Here is a 27,628-nt window from a genome sequence, read left to right on the forward strand (position 1 = left end):
GGACTTGCTTCCATTCAGCCACATGCTTTTATTAAATATGTTTATTTGTTGTGTGCTGAATTATATTGTTTTATACACACGTGTAAGTTTTATTATAAAGTATACACGGCTCTCTTGTAAAAATAGATTTTTAATCTCAATGTGACTCCCTGATTAAAAAGAGCAATAGTGAGGTCGGGCACTGATGATGGGCGATAAGGCCTGGTTCGCAGTCAGCGTTCCAATTCATCCCAAAGGTGTTCAATGTGGTTGAGGTCAGGGCTCTGTGCAGGCCAGTCAAGTTCTTCCACACCGAGCTCGACAAACCATTTCTGTTTGGACCTCACTTTGTGCACAGGGGCATTGTCATGCTGAAACAGGAAAGGGCCTTCCCCAAACTGTTGCCATCAAGTTGGAAGCACAGAATCATCTAGAATGTTATTGTATGCTGTAGCATTAAGATTTCCCTTCAATGAAACTAAGGGACCCGAACCATGAAAAAGATCCCAGACCATTATTCCACCTCCACCAAACATCACAGTAGGCACTATGCTTTGGGGCAGATAGCTTTGTTCTGGTATCCGCCAAACCCAGATTTGTCCGTTGGACTACCAGATGGTGAAGCGTGATTCCAGAGAACACGTTTCCACTGCTCCAGCTGATGCTTGGCATTGTGCATGATTCTTAGGCTTGTGTGCGGTTGCTCGGCCATGGGAGCCTATTTCATGAAGTTCCCGACGAAGTTCTTGGGCTGACGTTGCTTCCAGAGGCAGTTTGTAACGCGGAAGTGAGTGTTGCAACCGAGGACAGACGACTTTTACACACTACGCACTTCAGCGGTCCTGTTCTGTGAGCTTGTGTGGCCTACCACTTTGCAGCGGAGCCATTGTTGCTCCTAGACGTTTCCACTTCACAATAACAGCACTCACAGTTTATCGCGGCAGCTCTAGCAGGGCAGAAATTTGGCGAACTGACTTGCTGGAAAGGTGGCATCCTATGACGGTGACATGTTGAAAGTCACTGAGCTCTTCAGGAAGGCCATTCTATTGCTAATGTCTGTCTATGGAGATTGCATGGCTGTGTGCTCGATTTTATACACCTGTCAGCAACAGGTGTGGCTGAAATAGCCAATCCACTAATTTGAAGGGTTGTTCACATACTTTTGTGTGTGTGTGTGTGTGTGTGTGTGTGTGTGTGTGTGTGTGTGTGTGTGTGTGTGTGTATATATATAGTGTATCATACGAATTGCAAGACGTAAAATAACATACAAAATGGATGAAGTTGTACAGAATTGTGCACAATTTTCAGGGACCCAGTTTGGTTGCTACTTTCAAAACTACTACCGAAATAATACAAAACATTTAAGCCATCTTTTTAAGCCCTTCCTCCTTCAGAATGTTTATGTTCTTCTTCCCTCATTTTATATTTTGTGTATCACAGAAGAAAAAACAAACTATCACTTCACACAACTTTTATTTGTATTTATAACATGTAAAATAAAAATAAATTAAAAAGTGAATAAGAAAATCTACACATTTTGTGAAGAGTACGCATACAGACGTAGTGTATATGACCCGCTGCATGAAGGAGGGGCGGCAGATAGCCTAGTGGTTAGAGCATTAGACTAGTAACCAGCAGGTAGCCTAGTGGTTAGAGCATTAGACTAGTAACCGAAAGGTTGCAAGATCGAATCCCCGACCTGACAAGGTAAAAATCTGTCGTTCTGCCCATGAACAAGGCAGTTAACCCACTGTAGGCCGTCATTGAAAATAAGAATTTGTTCTTAACTCGACTTCCCTAGTTAAATAAAAGTTTAAAAAAAAATGTTTTTAAAAGAACTCCTGCATAGAAGAGCAGTGAAACATGGATGAAAAGACAGTTGACAGACAGTACTAATATTAAAAAAAAACAGTAAATTCACACCATATATATATATATATAAATTATCCTAAAGCATTGAAGAGAATTGGAATTTCAGTGTACTTCCTAAATTGACCAGAATTGACCCCAAACCTGGAGAACAAACCTACAGACTGAAGCCAGACATCACGAGGTGCTGCGCAGTGTTTCTTGCTTCAAAGTACGATGTGTCAGTTTCATCCTCTGGCTGAGGGACGAAGGGCATGGTCTGGTTCTGTAGGTTATCCCAATTCAATCCCTCAAACAGAGCGTGGCTCCTAAGTTCTGATGCAGAAACAAATATGGTTGTAGCAGCAACATTTTTTATCATTATTATACATCCAAATGGTCCATTTCAAAATGGAATCATTATTATACATCCAAATGGTCCATTTCAAAATGGAATCATTATTATACATCCAAATGGTCCATTTCAAAATGGAATCATTATTATACATCCAAATGGTCCATTTCAAAATGGAATCTATGAAATGGTATTATCACCGTCTAAACTGGTCAAACAAACCCTTTACCTTTGAGACCTGCCCGTTTGTTCATGTCCATGGTGAGTAAGATCTCTATGGCATTACGGGAATTGTGGGATAGCTCCTCCTCACCATCGGGCCATGGAATATCTGAGATTAAACATAAAAACAAAATATTGGTGATCGAAAACTTTATAAAAACATTTTAAAATGCACGATTTTACTTTGCTGTACAGGCATGTTACACTGAAAACACAACAGATGCCATAAACAATCAGTTACATTTGACATTTTAGTCATTGAGTAGACTATCCAGAGTGACTTACAGTTAGTACATTCCACTTAAGATAACTAGCTAGGTTAGACAACCACATATCACAGTAAGTTAAATCTTTTCTCAATAAAGCAGCTATAAGAAATGTCAGTGTTAATAAGAAAAGACATGAAGAAAGTACCTCTGTTGAGAATATTCTGGAAGACAAGCTGAGGGGTTTCATCGTTAAAGGGGGGCACGCCGGTGAGGAACTCAAACAGACACACACCCAGGGCCCACCAGTCGACCATGCAGTCTGGGGGGAGGGGGGGGGGTGCAATAGAGACAGTAGCTCACATATTAATCCGTACATAAACATAATTTACCAAATTACCCACGATTTTTGGTTCTGGGTTTAACGGAGATTAGTCACATGTCTCAGATACCATCACCGCAGTGTCACTGTGCTATTGTCCTGTTAGGCTGTGCCTCTATTCTACAGCAGTGGAAGCAGGAACTGAAACAATTGGACAACATTAGGCTTAGTATTTCAATGTACACACACACACACACACACACACACACACACACACACTTCTTCAAATACAATGTGAGGGGGTGTTGAAATTGTATTGCTTTTGATTTGTTTGTTGAACACTTATTTTTTACTTTTTTTGTTTACTACGTGATTCCATATATGTTATTTTATAGTTTTGACGTCTATTTCTAGAATGTAGAAAATAGTAAAAATAAAAACCCTTGAATGGAATACGTGTGTCCAAACTTTAAACTGGTACTGTATGTGTGTGGATGTAACAACAGCTCCTTTAAGTCTATCAAAAGTGTGCAAGTTTCTTGACACACACAAGCCCTTTAATAAACAGCTGCATACTATCGCGATATTAAAGTGTCACCAATAAAAAGGTAAACAATAGGCCTAGAGCAAATGCAGCATATGGCATTAATTTTTCACATGTAAGTTAGAGGTCGACCGATTAATCGGAATGGCCGATTTCAAGTTTTCATAACAAAATCGGCATTTCTGGTCACCGATTACATTGCACTCCTACGAGGAGACTGCGTAGCAGGCTGACTACCTGTTATGCGAGTGCAGCAAGGAGCCAAGGTAAGGTGCTAGCTAGCATTAAACTTATCTTATAAAAAAAACAATCAATCTTCACATAATCACTAGTTAACTACACATGGTTGATGATATTACTACTTTATCTAGCTTGTCCTGCGTTGCATATAATCGACGCGGTGCCTGTTAATTTATTATCGAATCACAGCCTACTTCGCAAAAAGGGTGATTTTACAAGCGCATTCGCGAAAAAAGCACTGTCGTTGCACCAATGTGTACCTAACCGTAAACATCAATGCCTTTCTTAAAAATCAATACACAAGTATATATTTTTAAACCTGCAAATTTAGTTAATATTGCCTGCAAGGAACTTAAACATTAGCTTTTTTACATGGCACATATTGCACTTTTACTTTCTTCTCCAACACTTTGTTTTTGCATTATTTAAAATAAAATGAACATGTTTCATTATTTATTTGAGACTAAATTGATTTTATTTATGTATTAAGTTTAAAAAAAAGAAAAAATAATAATTAAAAAATAAAGAAATAAAGAAATAAATAAAAAAATAATAAAAAAATGTAAAAGAAAAATATATATACACATTTTTTTTTGGCTGATTAATCGGTATCGGCTTTTTTCAGTCTTCCAATAATCGGTATCGAAAAATCATAATCGGTCGACCTCTAATGTAAATAGCACTTTTCAGTAGTGCTCAAAGCATGCCAGTCCATGAGCGCAGCATTTATTTATCAACTCCAATCAAATGAGTCCAATCAGTCGTCCATGACAACACAATCATAAACAACAGAGTAGGGCTGGCTAATAAGTCCTTCGTTTTGGGGGTCATGCTCACGTAAAACAATTTGGCTAATCTATACTTCCAAGTCCTATTCTTGAAGATCAAGGGGTATAACATTTATTTGAATTCTGATATATCTTTACATTAAAACAAAGTCTCATTTAATAACATTATTATATGTAGTAGAAAACGATGGGTTAGAAGAAGCTTACATAAACAACCCATAAAGTAAATGGCCAGCTATGGAAACTTTAACATTGATTTATCCTGCCATAGATGTAGTTCAATCGGTAACATACACTTTTGTTGTCTTCTAATGCCTCTTAAGGGGAAAGTAATCTAAAAGTAACTGAATGTAATCAGATTACATTACTGAGTTTGAGTGGTCCAAAAGTTACATTAGAGATTACAATTTGGGACAGGTAACTACTAACTGTAACAGATTACATTTAGAAAGTAATCTACCCAACCCTGTTAGCACTAAACATATTCCTGGACAAAACCCATATCAATGTTTCAACGTATGAACAAATTTCATCAGCTTGAAAATGTGCCTTTACAATTAGGCCCATCGAGCGGTCACTTATGTTCATCCTCCACCTTAAAACATTAATGACCCTATTTAGAATCTTCAACACCATGCACTGAAAATGGCTTCCCATTACAATTTCCCTCAATTTAATCCCAACACGGGTCCAAACCCAATACAGAGGGCCAGAAGCAGACAATAGTGTTGTGATTGTGACACACATTTCACAGTGTTCCTGCATTTGGAGATTCCTGAATAAGCAGGAACCCCCCCCCCCACCACCTCAAGCACATCATATTCATGCTTGTGTGACACTAATTATATTTTGGATTTCCCCTGATTGTCTATGCAATTAATGTGTGGGTCAAACAGGAAATAAAAAGTATTTGAGTTTTTAAAAAGGGGGAGAAAGACACTGTCTACCGGTGTCCTAGCTAGCTACCTCTGTTTCCCCCGCTTCTTCTGTGAGGTTTATTGGTGGCTGGCATCCATCGTTATGGTACATTACCGCCACCTACTGTACTGGAGCGCTCCCGCCTGTGTACCGGCGTCCTAGCCGGTGTAGGCCATCATTAACCTTTATTTAACTAGGCAAGTCAGTTTAAAAAAATAAAATAATAATAAAAATCTTATTTACAATGACGGCCTACACCGGCCAAACCCGGACAACGCTGGGCCAATTGTGCGCCGCTCTATGGGACTCCCAATCAACGTTGGTTGAGATACAGCCTTGATTGTGGACCAATTAAAGTATAAAGAGGGGATCCTGTAAATGCAGGACTGCCTACATGCAGGAACGTCCCGAACTGAGGGCCGCAATTACATCACTTTCGGAAACAGGAAGTACAATTGGGAACCAGAAGTAGCATTTTGAAACCCATCCATGTAATACTGAATCAGGCAGCCATTTCCTCTGGTAGCAGACCGTGAATGCAACGCATCGAAGCTGAGAACACATGCACTCCCCCTTTGCAACGTTAGCAAGGTTATGAACAACTTACCACATTTACAATATCCTGAAACTTAAAAAAAAATTCCTGTTAAAAAAAAAATGTCTGAACTGTTGATTTTTCCAACAGATATTTATACCTTCATGTAAAGTTGTGTAGAGGATGACAGCAGTTATACCAACACACATTCAGAAAGAGGAGGAAGGGAAGCGCTACTAAGGTACACAATAGTACATTTGTTAGTAGACAGAAGGTGCTCTTTGGTAAAAGGGGTGAGTTGGTCATCAAAAAGAAAGGAGGACCAAGGCACTCTTCATATAATTAATTAAAATGCCTTTATTAGTATGACATGTTCAATAGAAACAAAGTTTTAAAAATCCCGACGCGTTTCGGCTGCATGGCCTTCGTCAGGGAGTACAAAGAAATAATACAATGTTCTCTTTTTAACAGCTTTTCCAATTAGCCCTAATTTGAAGAGGGAGATTGATTGGACACACCTAGTAAGCAATACTATACATATTAAAAAGTGAAATACTATAGCTATGTTATCATAAAAATACAACTCCAAGCTAGAAGTATCAGAACACTTAGAAAGGTAGATCGAACCTTAAATATGACTGGGACACATTCAGAAATGTTTTGACATCCCAAACAAGAAATGTGTCAACACTTACCATGTGGTTTCCCCAATAGCAGCTCTGGGGCAAGGTAATCTGGGGTGCCTAAAATCGGTTCTCCCTCCACGGGTACAGGACCACGTCGGACACTCTTAGGGGTCCTGAACGGAGTGTGGGAGGTGGTCGACGACTGTGGGGTCTTAAGTTAGGAAACAAATGAATAAATAACTGATAAAAACAAGTGTCATGTAAGTTCTCTGAAGCTATATTTAGGTCCTACATTTTCAACTTAGCCCAGTACCCTCCAGCCCCTGAATCTCAACTCTGTATCCACCACCCCTGGAATTTGACTGTGCATCTACCTGATCGAGGGAGTTGTTGGAGCTGGGTCTCTTCTGGACTGGTGTGACAGCAGCGGGCATACTGTGGTAGGAGGCTGAGGTGGCCATATCCATGGCCTCCACTGAGCCCAGGCTGAGGCGTGAGCTTCCCGACATGTTGGAGCGGTTGATGGAGCTGCAGTAACTCCGGAAGGCCACCACATTCCTGGGCTTGAGGAACGAGGGTGACCTGGCCACCCTGGGGTCCAGCTCAGGGATTCGGTCGAGGAAGAAGCGTTTGGATTCGCCTCCGCTCAGGGTGAGCCCGTTGCCCGGCATTGCCGTTCCTATACTAGCGAAGATGGGTGGCTGAGGAAGGAGTGGGGTACTGGGTGATATTGCTGGGTCATATCGTCTATCGTCTAGCTCGAACAATGCCCAATGCCCCTCTTTGGCACTTTGAGCAGACCTTTTTGGGGATGGGCTGTTGTCGATGGACATTTCATGAGCCGACCCCTCAGAGTCTGCGCACAGGCTCCTGCTCAGCTCGTGGTCGTCACCAAATGACGTGCCTTCGATGAAGACCCCCTCTGCTGGTCCGTCCAACTCACACAGGAGGTTTTTAGCCACAGCGATGGGACTGGAAAGTTTAGGGGTCTGGCCTTCAGCAGTCTCTTGACCCTCAGATCCAAACACCTCCAAATGGACATTTGCAAACACCCCTGTCAGACCAGTGCGATTCTTCAAAGCAATATCTGGGATGCCATAACACCTCTGGTACGCTGAGTCGCTCTTCTTGGAAAGGGATTCCAACTGTTCAGAACTACTCTCCACCTCCTCAAACACTCGCTTTCCTGCTGAGGTTACCACAACATGGCCTTCCTTTGGTTTACCTTCGGTGGCACAGTGACCTTCAACTCCAGAAACATAGCCATTGAATGGTTGAGAGAGATCAGGCTTCTGGGGTGGGGTAGACTGCTCTACCTCGTTAAACTGAAGCACCTTCCAAGCAAGAGGTTCCTCTTTGGCCTTCCTGGACAGTTCACCAGTACTGGGTTCTCGGTGGAGCTGTCCACGTAGGTCTAAGTTGTCTAACGATGCCAGAGCAGAGTCCCGGCGCGGCATTCGCATATCAGAGGTCGACTTTCCTTTCATTGGTCCACTGGTATTCCTACCGTATAGGTGCAGGAAGTTCTCCCTCTCCTTCTAGAAAAGCAAACCGAAAACAATAATAACATCTTCTAATGACCCACAAATACAGAGGTAGATATGATTGAAATGAAAGCAATTGTATTTCCTGCTGGCTTCTGACCTGCTCTACCTCCCATAATGGGCTGACACCTCCCTCGGAGTCCGTGGTGGAGGGGAAGAGGCATGATTGGCTGCTGCCTGCGCTCATTGTGTGAAACCTCCTTCTGGACTTGAGCAGCCTGGGAGTCAGGCTCTTGGTCAAAGCATTTGGGCTGAACACAAAGCTGTTGGGTCCTGACAAAACAAAAAGGAAGACTGATTAGAAACATTGAGGGGTCAGAACCCACCCTCTCTAGACAGGTTTGATTACAGATCTGGTTAAAGATTTATTGAAAAACTGAAACACGTGGTAATTTACAGGAGGTAGAATTCTCTCTGCTAATTTACATGAGGTAGAATTCTCTCTGCTAATTTACAGAGGTAGAATTCTCTCTGCTAATTTACAGAGGTAGAATTCTCTCTGCTAATTTACAGAGGTAGAATTCTCTCTGCTAATTTACAGAGGTAGAATTCTCTCTGCTAATTTACAGAGGTAGAATTCTCTCTGCTAATTTACAGAGGTAGAATTCTCTCTGCTAATTTACAGAGGTAGAATTCTCTCTGCTAATTTACAGAGGTAGAATTCTCTCTGCTAATTTACAGAGGTAGAATTCTCTCTGCTAATTTACAGAGGTAGAATTCTCTCTGCTAATTTACAGAGGTAGAATTCTCTCTGCTAATTTACAGAGGTAGAATTCTCTCTGCTAATTTACAGAGGTAGAATTCTCTCTGCTAATTTACAGAGGTAGAATTCTCTCTGCTAATTTACAGAGGTAGAATTCTCTCTGCTAATTTACAGAGGTAGAATTCTCTCTGCTTGCTCTACCAGAGCTCAATGTCCATGAGGCTTCTAAACAGCTTCTTTCCCCAAGCCATAAGACTCCTGAACATCTAATCAAATGGCTACCCAGACTATTTGCATTGCCTGCCCCCCCCCCCTTACACCGCTGCGACTCTCGGTTTTATCATCTATGCATAGACACTTTAATAACTACCTACATGTACATTTTACCTCAAATAACCAATGCCACTGCACATTGACTCTGTACCGGTACCCACCTGTATATAGTCTCACTATTGTTATTTTACTGCTGCTCTTTAATTACTTGTTACTTTTATTTCTTATTTGTATTTTTTTTTTAAACTGCATTGTTGTTTAGGGGCTCGTATGTAAGCATTTCCCTGTAGGGTCTACACCTGTTGTATTCGGCACATGTGACTTATAAAATATGATTTGAAGAGACATACCCAAAGTCTGGCTATGGAACACATGGGAACGCAGGTATTCCTTCTGTCTCCTCAAGGGTGAAAAGAGCGAGTTTTTCCGCTGATCAATTTTCCCACGTGACGTAGGGCTGAACACAGCCGTGGTGCTGCTGCGACGCTTGTTCTTCACTGCTGGTGTGTTCTGTGATGGGATGAAAGCACAGAATAAATATTTAATATGGCAATAGGAAAGAATGTACTGTATCTGCACAAACTAATCATATCACATTTACTATCCTTACTGATGTATTGCCTATGAATACATTACATACTTAAATGCAATGAACTTTACTTACAAGTCCAAGAGAGCTGATCAAAGACAGGACTTGACCAGGGGTGCGGAAATAATCCTGTTTAGGCTTTGCCAAAGATGGGGTTGTCAAGATATCGGCAAGACTCAATTCTGTGAGGAAAAGGAATTAAAATGTAGAACTAAACTAAAGCCTGCAAGCAGATGCGGGTGGATGCATTGGTTTAGGCAGCAGGTAGCCTAGCAGTTAAGAGTGTTGGACCAGTAACTCAAAGTTCGATGGTTCAAAATTCTGAGCCGACTAGGTGAAAAATCTGTCGATTTAACCCTAATTGCTGCTGTAAGTCGCTCTGAATAAGAGTGTCTGCTAAATAATTAAAATGTTTAGTGTAAGCTACAGTTTATGCACATACCTCTGTCAAGCTTGACTTTGGAGAGGCCAAAGTCTGTAAGCTTGATGTGACCTTCATTAGATACAAGCATATTGTCCGGCTTCAGGTCCCTAAATGATTGAACATAATACAAAACTCAAATCATACTAAAATGTGAAATAAATGTAAAAAAAATACACATTTCTTGAAGATGGAGAGTCATAGAAGTACCTGTGGATGATTCCATGGCGATGAAGGTAGTCTAAAGCACGTGCCACCTCTGAAATGTATTTCACTGACATGTCCTCATCAAAATATCCGTAGATGTGAAGAAGGGATTTCACGTCTCCACCAATTAGGTATTCCATCACCTATAAACATGTACAGAGGCAATATACCAAAGTTAGGAAAGTGACATGTCACTCGCTGTTGTCATTGATCTTTTTTGGGGGGGGGGGGGGGAAACACATACCAAATACACTTTTGTTGCCGTTTGGAGACAGTAGAAGAGGTGTACGACAAAGGGACTTTTGCTGAGGGCCAATGCGTCTCTCTCTGCCTTCATCTGATCTGCCAAATTTTTGTCATGCATGTCAGATTTCTTCACCACCTGGCAGAAAAGTTCACAGCTAATTAAGTGTCATTATCCTCAAAATGTCAATCCAAGTTAGGATTTTCCATTATGTAAAACATTTAAAAAGTTGAACATTATTTCCAATTCCTTCACATTAGCAGCTGTTACTGGTGGTTTACCCACAATTAGAAATGGGAGCTGTGGAGGAGGTTCATAGCAGTGGTAAAACCGTTGATGACTTGCCTTGATTGCATATAATCGTGGATTACATTTCTTCCGTGCAAGGTAAACCTTTCCAAAGGCACCACGGCTGATAGGCTTCAAAACAACGAAGTCATCGATTGAGACAGGCCTCAGAATATCGGATACCTTCCTATCTGCACAAGAAGTGGGCTGTTTTTCACCCGCATCCATAACTGGGAGCTAATCGGCCATACAGCTAACGTGGACGTTTTTTTTGTTATTAACTTCTCAAGGAACACACATCCTGAGTTTAATTCAACTAAAAAGCGTGCATGCAATTAAACTAGTTAGCTGTTACATTTCAAAAATACCTCAATGAAAACCAATCTGTTTCCTTTTCACTAACCTGACAGACAAGACAAGCTTGTTTGAAATGTGAAATCCGCTCCCAGAGACGGGACGCTATTCGTGGCCAAAGAGAGTGCCTATACGAAAACGTTTAACCAGTCAAGAATATGAACACGTGAAATTAAGATTTTACCAAATAAGAAAGCTATGAATTAGTCAATAAATATAATTGACTTTTTGGGCCATCGATATTTTTACTAGAGCAACTCCGCTACATGACTTGCATCAGGCAATGGGTAGGACACCTATTCCAGGCATCAACATTAACGCATATTTTGTAAAAGCAAAATTAATTCGTTGACAAATGTTGACAACAACGTAGCAAACAAATTATTTGTAAAAAAATAATAATAAAAACAAATATCGGAGAAGTAGCTAGAGAAGTGTAACGAAGAAAATATAAATCGTGTTCAAACCGGTAGTAATTTGTTCCAGACGTCACGTTGATGTTGACCTCTCACGAAGAAGCCATTTTCATGAAAGTAACAGTTTAGTAACAAGAGAAAAACAAAAGGACTGTGCCCAGGAGGAGTTGTTGGTATATTCAGTAACATTGAGGGTCTGTCTTCACATACTAACCCTCGAGTTGCTGTGATAATGTTTTCCTTCTCGGCGACGTTTCAGCCACAGGTTAGTAAAAGCAGTTGGACACTAAACTAGGATAGCTGGCTAATTAGCTATCTAGGTGACTGATGTAACCTAGCTACTCGAAAGGGCTGGCTAATTAACGTTAGATATACGAGACAACACATTTAACTAACTAGCTAGCTGTTTGAAGTTATGTATTTATCTCGACATATTGTTTGCTAGTTCTTGTTATCAAGCTTATTTAGCTAACGTTAACTAGTTAGTGTAGGTAACGTTACGCAGTTTTCAATCTCAGTATGTCCTTACATTTTACATTTTAGTCATTTAGCAGACGCTCTTATTCAGAGCGATTTACAGTAGTGAATGCATACATTTCATGCATTTTTTTCATTATTATAATTATTTTTTGTACTGGCCCCCCGTGGGAATCGAACCCACAAACCTGGCTTTGCACACACCATGCTCTACCAACTGAGCCACAGGGAAGACTAACGTTAGCTGTCTGTTCATACTAACGCCACAACGATATTGTTGACAGTTGTAAACTTCATTTGAAGCTAGCTAATTATAAATTAGGTTAACTAACCAAACTAGCTGACGATTTGGTTATGCCATACCATATCAGTTAGTTACATAATCGAGCTATCGCGATAAAAGTATTGCTTGATTTACACCTGCCTGTGAATGACAATACCAATGAATACTGTCAATCAATGGCATGAGGACGGCTGTTTTTTAAATTGTAACATAGGAGAAATTAATATCCCTCAATGTCAAATCTGGCCAGTGTACATAACGTTAGGTGCAACTTGGCAACTCTTCACACCAGTAACTATCTGGCAGGGACTTGTAATGCCTTTGATCTCATTAGAAGATATTTACAAGTTGAACTCAAATTACCTTCCCTCTTCAGTGCCCGGGTCCCTCACAAATCTGCTGTAAATTGTGCAGTGAAAGAAATATCGTAGGCTGGTCACCTAGACCCAGGCAATCATTATCCCTCCTGCAACGTTGTTTATCAGAACAATATATGCCAACATTACACAAATCATGCATGTCATGTATTTCCAATTTGTCCATCTCTGTTGCCTCTTGACTCTTCTTAGGTAACAAGTCAACTCATTGGCCAACTCATCAATGCCCTCCATTCCCTGAAGAACTCAGCCAGCTCCACAGCCTCAGCTTCTGTCCAGAGCCTGCAGACATATGTCACACCAGAGCAGGACCTGTTGCTCACAGAGGTAAGATGACACTAAGGGGACGTGGCTTACATGCAAACCCATATTTCCTTTTGAAATTGGTTGGGGGTTTTGTTCGGTTTAAGGAAAGGGTCAAGTTATAGATTTTGGCTAGTCTGGCGGTCAATGGGATGCTGGTCCCGTTAAACTCTCCCCTGTAAGATTAGTCTACTTAATGGCAATCATAGGTGGTACATTTGTTATCATGGATTCCTCTTCTCGTAGCCTAGGCTTATTCCTGACACAACACCGCAGTTCTCCCTTAGACTGGACAAGCCTCAATGTACACAAGCTGTGTCTACCTTTAAGAGCTATAGCTTGCATCAAAGAGGTCTTCAGGTCTTAACCTACACAACTGGCTCCACGCCCTCCACTATCCTCAGGAGCCCCAGTGCGACTTTGTACTGACTCACATGTAACAAAATAACATTGGAATTATGGGAATCCTGGTGTGTGCAGGGCCACCAGCTCTAACGGACTAGGCACAGCTCCCCAAGCAGACATGTCGTTGTTGTGGTTAGGGAGAGTGTTGCTGTCTAAACACAGCAATATCATGTGCCGTGGACACGGAGCGTAAGTTGCATCATTGCAGATATGTATTGTCACTCGCAGCTCTCCAATGTGTATGTGTTGATGTTATTGCTTATCAATTGTCTAGAGATCATGGCCACTGGAGTCAAATGTATTTGCAGATGTTTGGGCTCCTACAAGATAATAAAAGTTAGGTTGTAAATTCCCTTACAAATGCAGCACATCATTTCATACTGAGCCTGACTTGCGTAGCTAGCCAAACTCACACTGCAATGCTACATTTGACCACTTTTCTCTGTCTTAAATTCCAATAACTATTAAATGATTGTACGGCAAGCTTAGATAAACTAGACTGGTCGGCAACCCCCCCCTAGGGAAAACCCCTATGGTCGTGAGTTGGCCATGAACAGATCTAGGACCAGGCTCATTATTACAGTTGATGTGTCCTTCATACTGACTTCCCGTTCCCACTGTGAACCTCCAGGACCTGGGTCTATCAGAACAGAGGGTGGGTCAGCCCACTGTGAACCTCCGGGACCTGGGCTTGTCAGACCTGAGGGTGGGTCAGCTGGATGAGCTGGTGAACAGGTTACTGCCCTCACTGAGCTCAGAGGAGGGCCCAGCTGCTTCAAGATGGAGGACGTCCCACGTCTCTGCGGACTCTTTCTTCCAAAACAAACATGGTGAGGACCTAGTTGTTTTATTTGATGAATCTGTGTTTTTGTTGCAGGGTGTATATTTGTAGTAAAATGATACCACGCAGGTGTTTGCATTTGTCTATTTGTTTCTATAGGGTTGTCAAACGGAAGGTTGGGTGTTTTTGGCACGCCAATGTTCCACAGACTAAACCAGAGTCCTCTACATGCCATCTGTTCAGAGCTCCAATACTGGCCTGGTAAGGAACCATATCTGGTTTACTTTGCATCTGTGGTCCTCCATCTGTGGAATGTGCCCAGTGACCCTCAAGTGAAGATAGGCAATTCACCATGGTAAAATAATCAACTATTTGAGAGAATTCCATTGGTCCTAAAGTGAAATCTCTACCGGCACCGGGCGACTCGAATACGCCCACTCACAAGTCATCATATTTCCCCCCTATGACATAACATAGTGAAATTAATAGTATTGTATTTGGCGACCCCCCCCCCCCCCCCCCCTCCTTCTTCAGTAAGGGTCCAGAACCGAGGCTTCAAGACTCTGAGGAAGAGCAGACGCATGGAGTCTGGTTACCAGGGGCTGGCAGAACCAGAGGGTTACACTACAGCATTCATGAAGGTCAGCAAGTGTTACACTATGCAATCATTCACATACCCTTCTTGGACAGACATAGTTTGGCATGCAGTCAATGAACCCACTGGATCTGTTTTGTCCTCCTGAAGTTTACCAGAATTTCACCTTCAACGTGAAGATTGGCACGTGTTGTAAAACTGTGACACAAACCCTTTTTCTCTTGTTCTTTATGCTATAGTGGTGATTTTTCACACACTGTTTTGTTTTTTGGCCCCCCTCGTGTGGAAAGGGCTGTTTTTTTTATGTCTTGTAACCACTCTGGCTAGGCCCATTCATCTCATTTTCATGTTCAACATCTTGCTTTCTCCTCCCTCTCTTTCTCTCACCCGCTGACACACATCCATTATACGCTCTCTCCCATTATTTCACCCCCACACCCCCTCCGTCACAGGGTCTCCTCATGAGACCTGACAAGTCCCCAGAGGCAGAGAGTCTGGATCACGTGGTAAAGCAGAAGAACCTGCAAGGTGACCAACAAGATGCCTTCAAGTCTGGTTTCACTGAGGGCTTCATGAGGTCCCAGGCCTTCACTCAGAGGACACACGGCACGTCACACAACTTTCTTCATATATGGCATCTTAATCACTCAGCATATTCCCTTCTTATAGTGACTAACAGGAAGCAACATATAAAAAAAAAAAAATGTATTTAACCTTTTATTTAACTAGACAAAAATAACAAATTCTTATTTACAAGGATGGCCTAAGGGGGAACAGTGTTCAGGGTCAGAACGACAGATTTTTTACCTTGTCAGGTCAGGGATTCGATCCTGCAACCTTTTGGTTACTAGTCCAACGCTCTAACCACTAGGCTACCTGCCGCCCCCAAAATATTGCACTATCTTTTAAAGGAACGGTGTTAGTCATCATTGAGAAACATTTTTAAAGTGAAGACTGATATTTTAAACTCTGCCCCAGCTCATAACAGATTTGCTCCTCCTTGAAGGCAATCATGACTGCCAGTTACAGAGCACTAAGCCCATGGCCACCACTAGCAGTTCCACCAAGTGTTCACAAGGTGGCACTGCTGAGTTCAACTTAAATCTCTTATGTTTCACTAACTCATTTACATATTTCTATCTTCTATTGACAGACTCACTAAGGAGGACCAGGCTGATTCTATTGGTCCTCCTCGTTGTGGGAATCTATGGCCTGTCAAGAAGCCCGTTTCTTTCGGGTAAAGGGTCCTTTTCTGATGCTGGTTTGTGTTCTATTGAATTCTTACGCTTGCATGAATCACCGCATTGTGGTTGTGCTTTTTCATCAAGAGCTATTGTTGAATTGGCTGCTGTTTCACTGATCATGCTTTCAAAATATATGATCGATTATCAGCCAGCTGCCCAGGCACTAGCTGCCCAGGCACTAGCTGCCCAGGCACTAGCTGCCCAGGCACTAGCTGCCCAGGCACTAGCTGCCCAGGCACTAGCTGCCCAGGCACTAGCTGCCCAGGCACTAGCTGCCCAGGCACTAGCTGCCCAGGCACTAGCTGCCCAGGCACTAGCTGCCCAGGCACTAGCTGCCCAGGCACTAGCTGCCCAGGCACTAGCTGCCCAGGCACTAGCTGCCCAGGCACTAGCTGCCCAGGCACTAGCTGCCCAGGCACTAGCTGCCCAGGCACTAGCTGCCCAGGCACTAGCTGCCCAGGCACTAGCTGCCCAGGCACTAGCTGCCCAGGCACTAGCTGCCCAGGCGCTGGTCCATGATAGTATTTATTAGAAACTCCACCTTTGGTCATTTAACAGTGAATGATTGAATACTAAATGGATATTTGAATATATTTGAGTGGAAGTGGTATTAACAAAGTCAGTAGTTCATGGCAAATGTTAATGATAAGTAGAGGCATATTGGAGATTCCCAGGTGGTGTTTGTCAGTGATCTGACTGAGTTGTCATGGGTTTGCACTGAACAGTGAGGTTCCGCACCACGTCAGGCTTGGACTCACAAGTGGACCCGGTCCAGGTGAAGAGCGTCACGTTTGAGCACGTCAAAGGGGTAGAGGAGGCCAAGAATGAACTGCAAGACGTGGTTGAGTTCCTCAGAAACCCCCAGAAGTTCACCGTGCTGGGAGGGAAGCTCCCTAAAGGTACAGTGTCTTTCTGTAAATGTGAAGAATACTCTGTAGACATTCGGTTTTCTTCTAACTCAGTGGCTTTTTTTGGTTCGCTTCCGCCCTGAGGTTGGGAGTTCGATCCCCGGCAGAGTCATACCAAAGACCTGTAAAAATGTGACCCGATGTGTGTCTACTTGGCACTCAGCATTAAGGAGATAGATTGGGGGGGTAAGGCCTTACGATGAGACTACAGTCCTGTCCACGGGGTTTATTTGTACATTAAGCTGCCTCACACTACAGAAAGCAGTTATGTCCACAAGCCAAAGCTACTTCCTTACTACGTATTTGTCTTATCTTTCTGTGTGGTTTCTTTACACAGTGCCGTTACATTTTCTTTCTTTCAATGTGTTCATATGTTGCACTTTTTTGTGGCCTCTGGTTCTGTCAGGCATCCTCCTGATTGGCCCCCCGGGCACAGGAAAGACTCTTCTGGCTCGGGCTGTAGCCGGGGAGGCCGACGTCCCCTTCTTCTACGCATCGGGATCCGAGTTTGACGAGATGTTTGTGGGTGTCGGAGCTAGCCGCATCAGGAACCTCTTCAGTAAGTCCCAGAAGTGATCTAAGGCTGTGTACTGTTATCAATACACTGACTGACCAACCTTCACTCTGTCACTCATGATAGCTGATTGGTGAAAGGACCTGATAGGTTCGATTGATTTACTGGGGAAAAAGATGCACGAGAGTACAACCCAGGGGATAACAACTTAACATGATTCCATTAGTTTCCAGCGTGGTCCCTGATGGAATACAGACCAAGTTAAATAAAACAGTAACCCCTCTGCATCAGTCATTCCACAATATGGCTTTCAACTAATCAAGTACTTCTTGATCAGTGTCTATGAAGCGGAGGAAAGGAGGGACACAGCCTAAATCTCTTTCTGTTTGGTCCACAGAAGAGGCAAAAGCCAACGCACCTTGTGTTGTCTTCATTGATGAGCTTGACAGCGTGGGAGGAAAGAGGATCGAGTCTCCCATGCACCCTTACTCCAGACAGACCATCAACCAGTTACTGGCAGAGATGGACGGGTAAGAACAACTCAGAATATACTGTATATAGCTATTGCATCAGAGAAATAAGCCTGAATAATTTTTGTTTGTTTACCTGGTGCATATTACAAGGCTTGCATTTTCCTCATTCAATGTTGTTGATACTCCACAGGTTCAAACCAAACGAAGGGGTCATCGTTATTGGCGCTACAAACTTTGCTGAGGCTTTGGATAAGTATGTTTACAGTGGATAGTAACAGGTGTTTCTGTAGGTATTTTCATCAACCCAGTAAGCTTAATCCCTTTGTCAGGATCTGGCTGGTTGGCTGTCCAGTCTTAAAGTTTCATACCGCTGGATTTCAGCTCCGAGTTGCAAAATCACACTTGAAATGTGGTTCACATGGGAATAAGGCTGGGTGGTTAATTGGAACGAATTGCACAGCGGAAACTACACTTCCCATGTGCCCAGAGAACTGGTTCTGCCTTTTTGCCATGACCCTTCTTGATGTGAAAGATGTCCTTGTTTGAGATTACTGGAAAAGTCGCCCAAGAAAGTTATCCTTGAGAGCTGGCCATAGGACCAGCAAAAAGCTGTATAAATGGAACAAATCTATTTAGAAAGTGGTTGTAAATAGTACCGCTCTTAATTTTGGCTCCATTGATGGAGAAGCTTTTAAATTCATTGTAAAATCACAAGGCTAAAGGTAAATAAAGAATGCATTTGTTATTGACACACTTGAGATTGGAGCATGTTCTTTGTTTGAATTGTATTCAACATGTCAGCTCTCTGGATCATTAGCCCATTGCTCTCTGGATCATTAGCCCATTGCTCTCTGGATCATTAGCCCATTGCTCTTCTGTCTTTTTTTTAGTGCCCTGGTACGTCCGGGAAGGTTTGACATGCAAGTGACCGTCCCTCGTCCGGACGTGAAAGGACGTACGGAGATCCTCAACTGGTACCTGCAGAAGATCAAAGTGGATCCTAGTAGGTCTCAAATCAGTTGCTTAGATCAGTGGCTTTCAGATCTCTCCTTGAGGACCCCCAGACGTTTCACAATGTTGTTGTAGCCCTGAACTGTCTCGGGTCCCCGAGGAGAGGTTTGAAAACTCCTGGCTTAGACAGTATATCAGCTGACTAATGTATCATAACGACGTTAAACCGCCTCGTCGAGAGGTGTCACGGCCGCCCCACCCCACACACATTCGCTGCCTGAAAGAGCCCACTTTTGGACTGACAACATTCTCCTTTTTGGCCCTGCTGGTTGTGTGTTCAGACGTGAACGCGGCGATCATTGCCAGGGGGACGGTGGGCTTCACGGGAGCGGAGCTGGAGAACCTGGTGAACCAGGCGGCCCTGAAGGCAGCGGTGGACGGCCTCGACCAGGTCACCATGAAGGAACTGGAGTTCTCCAAGGACAAGATCCTCATGGGTGGGTGCATGCACACACACACACACACACACACACACACACACACACACACGTATATGTGTATATGTGTATATATATATATATATGTGTGTGTGTGTGTGTGTGTATATATATACACATACATATATATATGTATATATATGTGTGTGTGTGTGTGTGTGTGTGTATATATATACACATACATATATATATGTATATATATGTGTGTGTGTGTGTGTGTGTGTGTATATATGTATGTGTGTGTGTGTGTGTGTGTGTGTGTATATGTGTGTGTGTGTGTGTATGTATGTATATATATATATATATATATATATATATATGTATGTATGTGTGTGTGTGTGTGTGTGTGTATATATGTGTGTGTATATATATGTATATATATATATGTATGTGTGTGTGTGTGTGTGTGTGTATATATGTGTGTGTATATATATGTATATATATATATGTATGTATGTGTGTGTGTGTGTGTGTGTGTATATATATATGTGTATGTGTATGAGCCTTCCTTCAGGATCCATTAAGAAGCAACACAAATGTAACCAGTGCTGAGGCCTTTGATGTCAATTAGCATTATATAGTACCAGTCAAACGTTTGGATACACCTACTCATTCAAGAGTTTTTCTTTTCTTTTTACTATTTTCTATTAATTAAAATGTACTTTTAACAAGGCACACCTGTTAATTGAAATGCATTCCAGGTGACTACCTCATGAAGCTGGTTGAGAGAATGACAAGAGTGTGCAAAGCTGTCATTGTTGTGGAAATACTTCTTAATAATATCTCTTAGACACTGGACCTTGTGAGTTCAGAATAGGCTTTTATTACAAAGTAACAAGCCGAGCTGGTCCGCGGAGCAACTGCCGGTCCCAGACTCGGAGATCTCCTTATATACAGCTTCAGTTTGACACATCATACATAGTCACTCCTCTTGATGTCTTCACTATTATTCTACAATTTAGAAAATAGTACAAAATAAAGTCAACACCTGGAATGAGTACGTGTGTCAACTTTTGGCTGGTCCGTTATCTCTCTATCACACTCGCACTCAACCTGCCATGTGAGAGAGCTTAATGACAAAGAGTCTCTGCTTAAAGAGACATTCTAATGTAGACGGTTAGAACGCCTGTCTGGTCAGGATCCCTCTCATTCTCTAGGACAGATATTTTCTCAGGAGTTGGTGGTCTTATCTTTCAGGTTGGAATTCCCAATAAAATGTACACAGAGTAAACCTGCACTAAAGTGGACACTCTCTTGCACTACAGTAATATGAATGATGAGTATTTTTTAAATTCTTCAAAGTGGCTACTCTTGTCTCTCTGTGTATACTGAAGGTCCTGAGCGCAGGAGTGTGGACATTGATAAGAAGAACAAGCAAATCACAGCCTACCACGAGTCAGGCCACGCCATTGTGGCGTATTACACCAAAGACGCCATGCCCATCAACAAGGCAACCATCATGCCCAGAGGGCCCACTCTTGGCCATGTGAGTAGTACTGAGCCATTGCATTTTCATTGGCCAAGAAGTGTTTGAAGCCGTGGTATATTACCCATGTAATCATCCCACTTGCTTTGACATGACATCTCTGATTTTAGTTTGTTACATTTCATCCATGTTTTGCATTGCGAAGCTAAATGTGTTCCATTATATAGTAAAATACCTTGCAGAATAGTTGCATTGTCCCTTCTGCCATTACTTAGTGTTGTTGCCCTGGACTTCCTGAAAGAAGTTGGCCTCAGTTTGGATGTTGGCAGCTCCAGGGGGCTTGCCTTAAAACAGTTCAGGAGGAACAGAGAACTACTATTATGCGATGGTTTACCTAAGATGGATGGTCTTAAAGGCTAGTCTTTCCTGTCTGTTTAGGTGTCCATGCTCCCAGAGAATGACCGTTGGAGCGAGACGCGTGCTCAGCTCCTGGCCCAGATGGACGTCAGCATGGGAGGCCGCGTGGCCGAGGAACTCATCTTTGGCGACGATTACATCACGACTGGTGAGGGGAGAAAAAAAAACTAGATCGGTTGGGTTTTAGATATAGAGCATATTGCTACATCAATTTGGGGACTTGTAAATGAATGATGTATAATCAGTTGATTCTTGAAGAATATAACTTCTAAATGAGCTTAGTTTAACTGTCGTACCCATCAGAACCCGAAATAACCTTGAGTAACACCGTTGTTTGTAAACAATACAGTTGTAAACAAACACTGTATAGCCTCAACCATTTGGATAACGTGGATGCATCCTTAGCTCTGTCTATGAATTTGAGTGGTTACATTTCTCCAGCCCCATCCCTCAGCCTTACTCTTTTATTGTGGGTTTCTCCAGCCCCATCCCTCAGCCTTACTCTTGAATTGTGGTTTCTCCAGCCCTCAGCCTTACTCTTGTATTGTGGTGGCTCTGTTTTCCAGGAGCGTCAAGCGACTTTGACGGGGCAACTAGAATAGCCAAGATGATGGTGACCAGGTTCGGAATGAGTGACAAGGTAAGAGATGATACCTCATGCACATAAAATGGTAGATTGAAGATGAGTCTACACAAATCGTTCCTAACTGCGTTTTTTTTCCTCCTTCTAGTAGTCTGCATTTTTAGATGGTCTAAATACATTTCGTTTCATCAAAAGCTGTATCCATAAATTTAGAAGGCAGCGTTGCCTTTGTGCAGTAATGCCATTCTCAGGCATTGCACGTGATTGGAGGGATCTCTCAGCCATGTTGTACATGTGCCGACACATTCTAGACTTTGTTCCTACTCAACCCTGAGAGATTTACCTCTGCTACTCACCTTGTATCTACAGACCGTAGTCTACTGAGGCTGCTACTCACCCATATACAGACCGTAGTCTGAGGCTATTAGTATAATAATAGTAGATGTATTTTATGTAGTGCTTTTCTTTACAAAGAGAATCTCAGACGCTTTAAAAACAAAAGTAGGGTTCTGGCAAGTCTTGACTTATGAGTTGGTCTTCCACAGCCGATAGCTAGTGTTGATGGTGATGGCTGAATGTCGATGGTACAGGGAGGGAGAAGCGTCAGTCGGATAGACTCATCCGAAGCTCTTCATCAGACACCTTCGCGGTATCCTCCTCCGTAGCTTGGCTGGCTCATGGACTACTGAAAGTGTTACACCCACCTGGGTGTTGCTTCGGCGGGTGTAGGCTAAGCTCAGCGCCTGGAAGACTACCACACATCAGTAGTGGTCTGGTATAGTCACCCTATGAGGCGAGCTGCATCCCCCTCATCACATTCTAGAAACCGGGGCGGGTGGAACCAAAAGAAAAGCTGTGTAGAAGCCGTCTGGTGCCGTTTGGGTTATTGAGATGTATCCTTCAAATGATTGCAGAACCAGCTAGCATAGCTATCTAGCCAGAGAAACTCAAACTAACTTGCCATTAGTCCAGCAACTTTGGGTCAAGACACTGGATATTTTAGCTCAGTAAGAAGTTACTATATATATATATATATTATATATTATAACAACAATAATATTCATAAATGTACAGGAGCTCTCTGCCGAGGCTTCCTCGCGGTGCCATGGCAACCACGGAACTTATCATGTATACATAAGACAGCCCAATTTTGGGGCGGCAGGTAGCCTTGTGGTTAGAGGGGGGCGGCAGGTAGCCTTGTGGTTAGAGGGGGGCGGCAGGTAGCCTTGCGGTTAGAGGGGGGCGGCAGGTAGCCTAGCGGTTAGAGGGTTGGGCGGCAGGTAGCCTAGCGGTTAGAGGGGGGGGCGGCAGGTAGCCTAGCGGTTAGAGGGGGGGCGGCAGGTAGCCTAGCGCTTAGAGGGGGGGCGGCAGGTAGCCTAGCGCTTAGAGGGGGGGCGGCAGGTAGCCTAGCGCTTAGAGGGGGGGCGGCAGGTAGCCTAGCGCTTAGAGGGGGGGCGGCAGGTAGCCTAGCGGTTAGAGGGGGGGCGGCAGGTAGCCTAGCGGTTAGAGTGTTGGGCCAGTAACCTGAAAGGTTGCTAGATCGAATCCCCGAGCTGACAAGGTAAAAATCTGTCCTTCTGCCCCTAAACAAGGCAGTTAACCCACTGTTCCTAGACCGTCGTTGTTAATAAGAATTTGTTCTTAACTTACTTGCCTAGTTTAAAAAATATATATATATTTGGGCCAAATGTAATTTTGAAACGCATAAGGAGGAGCTATTTGATTAGAGGATATGTATATATTTTTTGGTGACCTCATCAATGTCCTCCAGCTCTCTGACTATTTTTGATCCAACCGTTTACTTAACCTGCCCTGCCAACCCTGAAATTAGTGACTGATTTACTGTGCCACAGACCTGGCAACCCATGCAGCCTTACCCTGTTCATTACTATAAGTAAGTAAGGAAGAAGCCTTGGCTTGTGCGTGCCGGAATGGCTCATAGGAGCAGGAACCTATCTTCTGTTTCTGTAGCGTGAGGAAGCTTGATGTACAAGTATACTCCATGGATAGGACGCTAGTCTATCGCAGTTGCTGCTGCGTAAGTGGTCTGCTGTGCCCCTAACCCTGAGACTAAACCTTATTGTTTCAGCTTGGTGTCATGACCTATGCTGAAGTGACCAAACAGAGCCCTGAGACGCAGGCCGCCATCGAACAGGAAGTCAGGGTCCTGCTCAAGGTAAGCTTCCCAAACCTTCTCCCACTGCACTTTTTTATTTTTTTTTATGTAAAATCCCATCTACACTAAACAAAAATATAAAACGCAACAATTAACTGTTTTACTGAGTTACAGTTCATATAAGGAAATCAGTCAATTTAAATAAATAAATTAGGCCCTAATCGATGGATTTCACAATTGGGAATACAGATATGCATCTGTTGGTCACAGATGCCTTTAAAAAAAAAAAAAAAAAAAAAGGTCGGGCCGTGGATCAGAAAACCAGTCAGTATCTGGAGGGACCATTTCAGACATCCAGAGAGATGCATCTCCTTCGCATCGAGTTGATCGGACTGTTGATTGTGGAATGTTGTCCCACTCCTCTTCAATGGCTGTGTGAAGTTGCTGGATATTGGCGGGAACTGGAACACACTGTCGATCCAGAGCATCCCAATCATGCTTAATGGGTGACATGTCTGGTGAGTATGCAGACCATGGAAGAACTGGGACATTTTCAGCTTCCAGGAATTGTGTACAGATCCGTGTGTCATGGGGCCATGCATTATCATGCTGAAACATGAGGTGATGGCGGCAGATGAATGTCACAACAATGGGCCTCAGGATCTCATCACGGTATCGATGTGCATTCAAATTGCCTTCGATGAAATGCAATTGTGTTCGTTGTCCGTAGCTTATGCCTGCCCATACCATAACCCCACCACCACCATGGGGCACTCTGTTCACAACGTTGACGTCAGCAAGCCGCTCGCCCACACGACGCCATATACACCGTCTGTCATCTGCCCGGTACAGTTGGAAGTGTGATTCAACCGTGAGGAGCACACTTCTCCAGCGTGCCAGTGGCCATCGAAGGTGAACATTTGCTGAAATTCGGTCAAGACCCTGGTGAGGACGACTAGAATGCAGATGAGCTTCCCTGAGACGATTTCTGACAGTTTGCGCAGAATATATTTTTTTGCAAACCCACAGTTTCATAAGCTGTGCGGGTGGCTGATCTCGGGTGGTCCTGGGTTCCAGTGGTCACATGTGGTCTGCGGTTGTTAATCCGGTTGGACGTACTGCCAAATTCTCTAAAATGATGTTGGAGGCGGCTTATGGTAGAGAGATATTATCTGGCAACAGCTCTGGTAGACATTCCTGTAGTCAGCGTGCCAATTACACGCTCCCTCGACTTGAGACATCTGTGGCGTTGTGTGACAAAACTTCACATTTTAGTGGCCTTTTATTATCCCAAGCACAAGGTGAACCTGTGTATTGATCATGCTGTTTAATCAGCTTCTTGATATGCCACACCTGTCAGGTGACTGGATTATCTTGGCATAGGAGAAATGCTCACTAACAAGGATATAAACAAATTTGTGCACAACACCAGAGAGAAGCTTTTTGTGCATATGGAACATTTCTGAGATCTTTTTTATTTCAGCTCATGAAACATAGGACAAACACTTTACATGTTGCGTTTTATATTTTTGTTCAGTATAGTTAATTTTTGTATATTAACCAACCAATAATCATACAACTTTCTAAATAATAGTTTCTTCAGTATTCACTCTTATGAAAACGGAAGTGTGATGATAACCCGGGGCTCCCGAGTGGCGCAGCGGTCTAAGGCACTGCTTCTCAGTGCTTGAGGCGTCACTACAGACACCCTGGTTCGATTCCAGGCTGTATTACAACCGGCCGTGATTGTGGTTGGGAGTCCCATAGGGCGGCACACAATTGGCCCAGCGTCGTCCGGGTTTGGCCGGTGTAGGCCGTCACTGTAAATAGGAATTAGTTCTTAACTGACTTGCCTAGTTTAAATAAAAGTTACATTCTGTTTTTTTTCTTTGACATTCATTCTCTCTCTCTCTCCTATCCAGGACTCGTATGAGCGAGCCAAAAACCTCTTGAAGACCTACAGTGATGAGCACAAGACGCTGGCCGAGGCTCTGCTAACGTACGAAACTCTGGACGCCAAAGAGATCAAGCTGGTCCTAGAGGGCAAGGCCCTGGACCCTAGATGACTCGCTGAGAAAAGCTTAGTCAGAGACAGTTAGACATCAGGGTTGGGGTCATTCCATTTCAATTCTAGTCAATTCAGAAAGTAAACCAAATTCCTATTTAAAATGTTCCTCAATGGAAAAGCATTGAACATAATAGGAATTGGAATTTCAGTGTACTTCCTGAATTGACTGGAATTAAAATGGATTTGACCCCAACCCTGTAAGACATATTATCTGAATTATGTAAATTTGAAGATTTTACATTTACATTTAAGTCATTTAGCAGACAAGATGTACAATGGAGTGGCCTTTAGAGGCTTTATAGGTTTCTTCCCCCTCAATGTAAATGACTGACTAGCTGATGATCACACCTTGTTTTATCCCACTGGACATTGGTTCAGACAGAGGAGTCATTCATGTTGGGCAGGCATTCCCGTACAGCAGCTTTGTCAAGCGACAAAAGCCCATAGCAAGGTTCATTTCAACACCCTGAGCTTAAAATGCTTTTCAATGCCAGGATTTTAGTTTTTTGATATTGATATTGTCGTTTTCCCCCTTAAAGTTTGTATATACAGTATTGATCAAGAAAGTGCTGCATTATGAGGCATTAATGTGTTCCTGGGAAAGTGGGAGGTTGTAAATCCGATATGTGCTTTTGAAGTCGGACCAATTCTTGAACCAATAAGAAGCTAGCTAAGTTAGCTAGCTTGCTAAACATTGCCAATATGGTCAAACGAGCTACATTATCCACATTAAGTTTGTAATTGTCAAATGTATTTATTGTTAACTTTTGGTTGAAAAGGGGAGTGGTTAAATGTTTTCGGTAACAAACAAAAAATGCAGTTTGTAATTCCGACCGTTTCAGCAGTATGTGAACCCCCCCCCCCCCCCCCCCCCCCCCAATAGTCCTCAGTCAATAGGATCTTTTATCGCACAATTGTTTTTCTTTAGCAATTTTGTGCATGAAAGCCTTATCGTGTATTTGGTATGCTGTCAAAGTTATGAGGGAAAACAATTGGTTGCAGATCTGATCCTACTTGGCCTATTAAGCCTTTTCACTGAGCAGAGTATTAGTGATAGAAACACCGACCATAAACCCATATTTTATCATTAAAACCATACAATTTTTAATATACAATCTAAATACAAAATGGCTGTATCAGTGTTCTGTCCCGTATACGATTCATCTGTGCGTTGTGAAGGAATTAATCTGCATTCACTGTATGCAGGTCAATTTACACTTTATGTTGTCATTTTATTTGCTTACCCAAAGTGTGTCGGACTTGCCATCTTTAGCTATTTTAGGCCCTCGTGTCTGAGCCCATCCATGATGTAAATGAAATGTGAGGGGAGCTGTACTTCATCTGTTTCTCATTGGAAGTGGATCTTGTGGAAGCTCAAATAAAAGTTATTCTAAAATCATGTTTTTCTTTTTTGAGATTCACTTTGGTCTCTGGTCGTGAGACTTTTTTAGCTGGGATTCATTGAAAGAGGCTTATTGCAATACACTGCGCTACTGACAATGTGTGTGTTTTTTTTTAAAGGCAATTTCCTTAAGGTTTGTGGGATTGTAAACACTGGATGTCAGCTCAAGCGTAAATGACCTTTTTT

At 42.8% G+C, this 27,628-nt stretch overlaps 2 protein-coding genes across 9 annotated transcripts; one reads left to right on the plus strand and one right to left on the minus strand.

The window, feature by feature from the left end:
• Nucleotides 1-1,715: 1,715 nt before the first annotated feature.
• Nucleotides 1,716-11,409, minus strand: LOC115149233 (serine/threonine-protein kinase greatwall). 3 transcript variants are annotated; one of them, XM_029691908.1, is made up of 12 exons: nt 10,910-11,408; nt 10,565-10,702; nt 10,324-10,463; nt 10,135-10,223; nt 9,768-9,874; nt 9,454-9,613; nt 8,228-8,400; nt 6,958-8,121; nt 6,653-6,794; nt 2,819-2,932; nt 2,412-2,513; nt 1,716-2,163 (listed from the first exon to the last, which is right to left on the minus strand). In XM_029691908.1, exons 1-12 carry the CDS (start codon nt 11,078-11,080, stop codon nt 2,006-2,008), a joined length of 2,658 nt encoding a protein of 885 aa, XP_029547768.1. In that variant the 5' UTR covers nt 11,081-11,408; the 3' UTR covers nt 1,716-2,005. The 3 variants fall into 3 exon arrangements, with proteins under 3 accessions (XP_029547768.1, XP_029547775.1, XP_029547784.1); XM_029691915.1 differs by lacking the exon at nt 10,565-10,702 and having other exon boundaries at nt 10,910-11,409; XM_029691924.1 differs by lacking the exons at nt 10,135-10,223; nt 10,565-10,702; nt 10,910-11,408 and having other exon boundaries at nt 10,324-10,428.
• A 288-nt stretch (nt 11,410-11,697) lies between these two features.
• LOC115149250 (ATP-dependent zinc metalloprotease YME1L1) lies at nt 11,698-27,439 on the plus strand. 6 transcript variants are annotated; one of them, XM_029691934.1, is made up of 18 exons: nt 11,698-11,887; nt 12,952-13,086; nt 14,099-14,297; nt 14,378-14,509; nt 14,783-14,889; nt 15,296-15,449; nt 15,997-16,104; nt 16,813-16,986; nt 17,402-17,554; nt 17,907-18,039; nt 18,173-18,235; nt 18,873-18,985; nt 19,275-19,430; nt 20,765-20,916; nt 21,295-21,421; nt 21,840-21,913; nt 23,946-24,032; nt 25,895-27,439. In XM_029691934.1, the coding sequence occupies exons 1-18, from the start codon at nt 11,855-11,857 to the stop codon at nt 26,036-26,038; spliced, it is 2,244 nt and encodes a 747-aa protein (XP_029547794.1). In that variant the 5' UTR covers nt 11,698-11,854; the 3' UTR covers nt 26,039-27,439. The 6 variants fall into 6 exon arrangements, with proteins under 6 accessions (XP_029547794.1, XP_029547803.1, XP_029547828.1 ...); XM_029691943.1 differs by having other exon boundaries at nt 15,997-16,080; XM_029691968.1 differs by having other exon boundaries at nt 15,296-15,371.
• Nucleotides 27,440-27,628: the final 189 nt, after the last annotated feature.

Source organism: Salmo trutta, chromosome 2 (assembly GCF_901001165.1).
Source record: "Salmo trutta chromosome 2, fSalTru1.1, whole genome shotgun sequence".
Lineage (NCBI taxonomy): Eukaryota > Metazoa > Chordata > Actinopteri > Salmoniformes > Salmonidae > Salmo > Salmo trutta.

Coding starts and splice junctions, on each gene's coding strand:
- LOC115149250 (XM_029691934.1), top strand. CDS start 11,855: ATGTTTTCCTTCTCGGCGACGTTTCAGCCACAG. Junction 14,298..14,377: donor TTTCTTCCAAAACAAACATG/GTGAGGACCTAG, acceptor GATACCACGCAG/GTGTTTGCATTTGTCTATTT. Junction 15,450..15,996: donor CTTCACTCAGAGGACACACG/GCACGTCACACA, acceptor TTCTATTGACAG/ACTCACTAAGGAGGACCAGG.
- LOC115149233 (XM_029691908.1), bottom strand. CDS start 11,080: ATGGATGCGGGTGAAAAACAGCCCACTTCTTGTGCAGATAGGAAGGTA. Junction 10,224..10,323: donor CGCCATGGAATCATCCACAG/GTACTTCTATGA, acceptor TCAATCATTTAG/GGACCTGAAGCCGGACAATA. Junction 2,164..2,411: donor CAAACGGGCAGGTCTCAAAG/GTAAAGGGTTTG, acceptor TTTCTGCATCAG/AACTTAGGAGCCACGCTCTG.